Raw genomic sequence first — 7,500 nt, forward strand, 5'->3', positions numbered from 1 at the left:
ATGGCTATTTATAAAACCCTCTTAGGCCTCACTCCCCCCTACCAGAATATCTACTTGCAGCCCTCATCCTCCACATATAACACCTGTTCTGCCAGTCACATTCTGTTAAAGGTCCCCAAAGCACACACATCCTTGGGTCGCTCTTCTTTTCACTTCGCTGCAGCTAGCGACTGGAACAGTTTTATCTCAATCTCTTCATTCAAAGACTCAATCATGGACACTCTTACTGACAGTTGTGGCTGCTTGGTGTGATGTATTGTTCTGACTGTGCCCAATAATGTTGCAACATGTTTTGTGCTGCTACCATGTTGTTGTTATGTTGTGTTGCTACCTTGCTATGTTGTTGTTTTATAGGTCTCTCTTGTGTAGTGTTGTGTTGTCTCTCTTGTTGTGTGGTTTCCTATACTTATGTTTTTTTTTTGTTTGTTTGATCCCAGCCTCCATCCCGCAGGCCTTTTAGTAGGCCGTCATTTTGAATAAGAATTTGTTCGAAACTGAACTGCTTAGTTAAATTAAAAATAATAAATAAGAATAAAAAATCCTTGCATCAGCAGTCAAAGACTACCAGAATCCTATGGATACCCCAATTACAGAACAAGATTTATTGGGAAAACTATGCACTTTACAACCCAAAAAGGCCTGTGGCTGATGGTATTTTAAATTAAATGATCAACTACACAGATCACAAGTTCAAACTGGCTATACCCAAACTTTTCAAAATTATCCTCACTGCAGGTATTGCCCCAGATATTTGGAACCAAGGATTGATCATACCAATCTATAAAAATGTGGAAGGAAAATCTGAGTCAAATAATTACAGAGGAAGATGCAAGTAACAGCAACTTGGGGAAAAGTCTGTGCAGTATCATAAATAGCAGACTACATCATGTCCTTGAGGAGCATAAGCGGACTGAAGATAAATCAGATTGGAGTTTTAATCAAATGACCACAACAGACCACATGTATACCCTCCACACTCTAACTGACAAATGATGATATATATAATGTATACAGGCCTAAAGGCAGAGACAATAAGAAGACACAGAGGCTTAATACAATTTTAACTACACCTTCGTTTCATCACAGAACCGGAGAGCAACATCTGTCCGGTGAAGTCCACAGAGCATATTGCATGGAACAAACAGTTAGATGACCTACAGCATCGTCAAGCATGTTCATTGACTACTTAACATCGAATGATTTAGAACCACGGAGAGTTACCACAAGTTGCAAAGAAAACAGGAGCTGCCGCCGCTATTCCAGCACCGTTTCAACTTCAACATTTCAACATCATCAAATCACATATGCTTCATCTAATACAGTGACAACTAAAATATAGCAAAAACAATTTAGTCCAATCAACGTAAGCTAAATAGTATGTGGTTGTCCATGGTTCTGATTTCTGTGTGTGTGTGTGTGTGTGTGTGTGCACCTTAATGCAAGTAGAAAAAACATGCTGACTCCCCCTACTTGTAGAGAAAAGCCAGTGCCATCCTCCTCTCTTTCATGTTGACGAAACGGTCTATGACGGATAATGAAGTAAAACCATAAGTCCAAATCCCCCATCTCCATCCATGGGGGGCCAATTTTAGCTAGCTAGCTAGATAGCCTCCAGAGGACACCAGCACAACGAAACGCAACAATTCAAGTTGTTTCTATCAAGGATGTAGGCGCTAGTTGCGATTTGATAGGAGTGACACCAAATACCTTTTTTGATAGGAGTTTTTTATTGGAGTTCCCTAGACACTTTTTTTTGCTCTGCCAGGACCATTCACAGTTGAGCTCACTCAGTTTAGCTCAACGCTGATTGGCTATTATTTTATAAAAACATGTCTAAAGGGAGGCCAATGCTTGCTGGCTTCCCTTGCATTCAATGCTATGGGCGGGAACAATGTCATACTCTTTATGACCAGATGGCATCAGATAGATGGCCTACACACACAGAGACAGAGGGGAAATGTTTCGCTCGCTCGGATGCCTCCGCCGTTGAGATACATTTAGCCTTTTGCGAATTGAAGGAAGATTATGAAACACAGAGAGATGAAAGATAAATCATTTTCTTTTTTTCTAGGTACATTTTTGTGGGAAGCCTGGCTTCCCTTGGCATCCATGAATACACGCCACTGCACAATTATACCCTCCACACTCTAACTGACAAACAAGTCAACCACACGAGACCACACATTATACCCTCCACACTCTAACTGACAAACAAGTCAACCACACGAGACCACATTATACCCTCCACACTCTAACTGACAAACAAGTCAACCACAAGAGACCACATTATACCCTCCACACTCTAACTGCATTTGGCTCAATTTGAAGGTATGTTTTAAATAAATGAATACAAAGCAGTATTTGAGGAACAACATATGGTGTTATTAAATCAATGTACACTAAAAAATAAATGTTTGGGTAAAATTGCCAACAAGCAAACAGACTTCTTCTCTCAGTGACATGGAGTGAAACAGAGTTGCTCAATTAGTCTAAAACTATCTACATTAATGAATTGGCAAAAACATTAGAAGAATCTGCCTGGTTTCACCCTACACAACACTGAAATCAAGTGTCTACTGTACGCAGATGACCTGGTGCTGCTGTCTCCTACTAAGGAGGGGTTACAGCAGCACCTAGATCATCTGCAGCCAGACCAGGGCTCTGACAGTCAACTTTAAAGCCTTGAATATAATTATATTCCAAAAGAGGTCTGGATATCACAAATACAAATTATATTTGGACACTACATGTATCTAGGACTAAATATTAGCAACACAGATAGCTTTCGCATGGCTGTGAATGAGCCAAGAGACAAAGCATGAAGAGCATTCTATTTCATTGAAAGGAACATTAAAATCGAAATTCCAATTAGGATCTGGCAACAACAGAAAACCTAGAGGTTATAGAACCAATTGCTGGATATGGCAGTGAAATATGGGGTCCACTCTCCAATAATGTGGTGACCAAATGGGACAAACGTCCAATTGAAATACTGCATGCAGAGTTTTGCAAGAGTATATTGCAAGTGCAGAGAAAAATACCAGATAACACATGTAGAGCAGAATTGGGCCAATACCCCCTCCTTATTCAAATTGAAAAAAGAGCCATACAACCATCTAAAAACAAGGGACCCCAAACATTTCATCACACAGCCCTATAATGTCAACAGATGGAACAAGAGAAGAAACCTCTCAGCCAGCTGGTTCTGAGGCTCAGTTCACTAACCCAAGCCAAGCCCATAGAGCCTCAGGACAGCACTCAGGAAATCTGGCCCAACCAATCATCACAAAGCAAAAATATATATATATAACACCTATTGGAAAGACCACAAAAAATCGAAGTAAACTTTAATGCTATTTGTCTCTAAACAGATGGTACCACAGTGATGATCAAATCAAATCATATTTTATTGGTCACATACACATGGTTAGCAGATGTTTAGAGACAAATAGCATTAAAGTTTACTTCGATTTTTTGTGGTCTTTCCAATAGGTGTTATATATATATATTTTTGCTTTGTGATGATTTGGTTGGGCCAGATTTCCTGAGTGCTGTCCTGAGGCTCTATGGGCTTGGCTTGGGTTAGTGAACTGAGCCTCAGAACCAGCTGGCTGAGAGGTTTCTTCTCTTGTTCCATCTGTTGACATTATAGGGCTGTGTGATGAAATGTTTTGGGGTCCCTTGTTTTTAGATGGTTGTATGGCTCTTTTTTCAATTTGAATAAGGAGGGGGTATTGGCCCAATTCTGCTCTACATGTGTTATCTGGTATTTTTCTCTGCACTTGCAATATACTCTTGCAAAACTCTGCATGCAGTATTTCAATTGGACGTTTGTCCCATTTGGTCACCACATTATTGGAGAGTGGACCCCATATTTCACTGCCATATCCAGCAATTGGTTCTATAACCTCTAGGTTTTCTGTTGTTGCCAGATCCTAATTGGAATTTCGATTTTAATGTTCCTTTCAATGAAATAGAATGCTCTTCATGCTTTGTCTCTTGGCTCATTCACAGCCATGCGAAAGCTATCTGTGTTGCTAATATTTAGTCCTAGATACATGTAGTGTCCAAATATAATTTGTATTTGTGATATCCAGACCTCTTTTGGAATATAATTATATTCAAGGCTTTAAAGTTGACTGTCAGAGCCCTGGTCTGGCTGCAGATGATCTAGGTGCTGCTGTAACCCCTCCTTAGTAGGAGACAGCAGCACCAGGTCATCTGCGTACAGTAGACACTTGATTTCAGTGTTGTGTAGGGTGAAACCAGGCAGATTCTTCTAATGTTTTTGCCAATTCATTAATGTAGATAGTTTTAGACTAATTGAGCAACTCTGTTTCACTCCATGTCACTGAGAGAAGAAGTCTGTTTGCTTGTTGGCAATTTTACCCAAACATTTATTTTTTAGTGTACATTGATTTAATAACACCATATGTTGTTCCTCAAATACTGCTTTGTATTCATTTATTTAAAACATACCTTCAAATTGAGCCAAATGCAGTTAGAGTGTGGAGGGTATAATGTGGTCTCTTGTGGTTGACTTGTTTGTCAGTTAGAGTGTGGAGGGTATAATGTGGTCTCGTGTGGTTGACTTGTTTGTCAGTTAGAGTGTGGAGGGTATAATGTGTGGTCTCGTGTGGTTGACTTGTTTGTCAGTTAGAGTGTGGAGGGTATAATTGTGCAGTGGCGTGTATTCATGGATGCCAAGGGAAGCCAGGCTTCCCACAAAAATGTACCTAGAAAAAAAGAAAATGATTTATCTTTCATCTCTCTGTGTTTCATAATCTTCCTTCAATTCGCAAAAGGCTAAATGTATCTCAACGGCGGAGGCATCCGAGCGAGCGAAACATTTCCCCTCTGTCTCTGTGTGTGTAGGCCATCTATCTGATGCCATCTGGTCATAAAGAGTATGACATTGTTCCCGCCCATAGCATTGAATGCAAGGGAAGCCAGCAAGCATTTGGCCTCCCTTTAGACATGTTTTTATAAAATAATAGCCAATCAGCGTTGAGCTAAACTGAGTGAGCTCAACTGTGAATGGTCCTGGCAGAGCAAAAAAAAGTGTCTAGGGAACTCCAATAAAAAACTCCTATCAAAAAAAGGTATTTGGTGTCACTCCTATCAAATCGCAACTAGCGCCTACATCCTTGATAGAAACAACTTGAATTGTTGCGTTTCGTTGTGCTGGTGTCCTCTGGAGGCTATCTAGCTAGCTAGCTAAAATTGGCCCCCCATGGATGGAGATGGGGGATTTGGACTTATGGTTTTACTTCATTATCCGTCATAGACCGTTTCGTCAACATGAAAGAGAGGAGGATGGCACTGGCTTTTCTCTACAAGTAGGGGGAGTCAGCATGTTTTTTCTACTTGCATTAAGGTGCACACACACACACACACACACACACAGAAATCAGAACCATGGACAACCACATACTATTTAGCTTACGTTGATTGGACTAAATTGTTTTTGCTATATTTTAGTTGTCACTGTATTAGATGAAGCATATGTGATTTGATGATGTTGAAATGTTGAAGTTGAAACGGTGCTGGAATAGCGGCGGCAGCTCCTGTTTTCTTTGCAACTTGTGGTAACTCTCCGTGGTTCTAAATCATTCGATGTTAAGTAGTCATGAACATGCTTGACGATGCTGTAGGTCATCTAACTGTTTGTTCCATGCAATATGCTCTGTGGACTTCACCGGACAGATGTTGCTCTCCGGTTCTGTGATGAAACGAAGGTGTAGTTAAATTGTATTAAGCCTCTGTGTCTTCTTATTGTCTCTGCCTTTAGGCCTGTATACATTATATATATATATCATTTGTCAGTTAGAGTGTGGAGGGTATAAATGTGGTCTGTTGTGGTCATTTGATAAAACTCCAATCTGATTTATCTTCAGTCCGTTATGCTCATCAAGGACATGATGTAGTCTGCTATTTATGATACTGCACAGACTTTTCCCCAAGTTGCTGTTACTGCATATTCCTCTGTAATTATTTGACTCAGATTTTTCCACATTTTTATAGATTGGTATGATCAATCCTTGGTTCCAAATATCTGGGGCAATACCTGCAGTGAGGATAATTTTGAAAAGTTTGGGTATAGCCAGTTTGAACTTGTGATCTGTGTAGTTGATCATTTAATTTAAAATACCATCAGCACCACAGGCCTTTTTGGGTTGTAAAGTGCATAGTTTTCCCAATAAATCTTGTTCTGTAATTGGGGTATCCATAGGATTCTGGTAGTCTTTGACTGCTGATGCAAGGATTTTTTTATTCTATTATTTATTTATTTAATTTAACTAAGCAGTTCAGTTTCGAACAAATTCTTATTCAAAATGACGGCCTACTAAAAGGCCTGCGGGGATGGGAGGCCTGGGATTCAAAAAACAAACAAAAAAAACAATATAAGTATAGGACAAACCACACAACAAGAGAGACAACACAACACTACACAAAGAGAGACCTATAAAACAACAACATAGCAAGGTAGCAACACAACATAACAACAACATGGTAGCAGCACAAAACATGTTGCAAACATTATTGGGCACAGTCAGAACAATACATCACACCAAGCAGCCACAACTGTCAGTAAGAGTGTCCATGATTGAGTCTTTGAATGAAGAGATTGAGATAAAACTGTTCCAGTCGCTAGCTGCAGCGAAGTGAAAAGAAGAGCGACCCAAGGATGTGTGTGCTTTGGGGACCTTTAACAGAATGTGACTGGCAGAACAGGTGTTATATGTGGAGGATGAGGGCTGCAGTAGATATCTCTGGTAGGGGGGAGTGAGGCCTAAGAGGGTTTTATAAATAGCCATCAACCAGTGGGTCTTGCAACGGGAATACAAAGATGACCAGTTTACAGAGGAGTATAGAGTGCAGTGATGTGTCCTATAAGGAACATTGGTGGTAAATCTGATGGCCGAATGGTAAAGAACATCTAGCCGCACGAGAGCAAGCTTACCTGCCGATCTATAAGTTATGTCTCCGTAATCTAGCATGGGTAGGATGGTCATCTGAATCAGGGTTAGTTTGTCAGCTGGGGTGAAAGAGGAGTGATTACGACCAAGTCTAGATCTAGCTTAAACCTGCAGCTTTGATATGTGCTGAGAGAAGGACAGTGCACCGTCTAGCCATACTCCCAAGTACTTGTATGAGGTGACTACCTCAAGCTCTAAACCCTCAGATGTAGTAATCACACCTGTGGGAAGAAGGGCATTCTTCTTACCAAACCACATCACCTTTGTTTTGGAGGTGTTCAGATCAAGGTTAAGGGTAGAGAAAGCTTATTGGACACTAAGAAAGCTTTCTTGTAGAGCATTTAACACAAAATCTGGGGAGGGGCCAGCTGATTTTAAACCATATAATCTGCATATATAGGGATGAGAGAGCTTCCTACTGCCTGAGCTATGTTGTTGATGTAAATTGAGAAGAGCGTGGGGTCTAGGATTGAGCCTTGGGGGACTCCCTTGGTGACAGGCAGTGGCTGAGACAGCAGAT

The 7,500-nt window shown here is 40.5% G+C and overlaps 1 protein-coding gene across 1 annotated transcript in view; it reads left to right on the forward strand.

Annotated features, from left to right (window-relative positions):
* Positions 1–7,500, forward strand: part of LOC109909926 (contactin-associated protein-like 2) — a 286,511-nt gene that overhangs the window by 135,061 nt on the left and 143,950 nt on the right. The window contains exon 5 of the mRNA XM_031795298.1: positions 6,233–6,239. Within this exon, the coding sequence (XP_031651158.1) occupies positions 6,233–6,239 (7 nt within the window). The remainder of the gene's footprint in view (positions 1–6,232; positions 6,240–7,500) is intronic.

This window comes from Oncorhynchus kisutch, linkage group LG18 (assembly GCF_002021735.2).
Source record: "Oncorhynchus kisutch isolate 150728-3 linkage group LG18, Okis_V2, whole genome shotgun sequence".
Taxonomy (NCBI): Eukaryota; Metazoa; Chordata; class Actinopteri; order Salmoniformes; family Salmonidae; genus Oncorhynchus; species Oncorhynchus kisutch.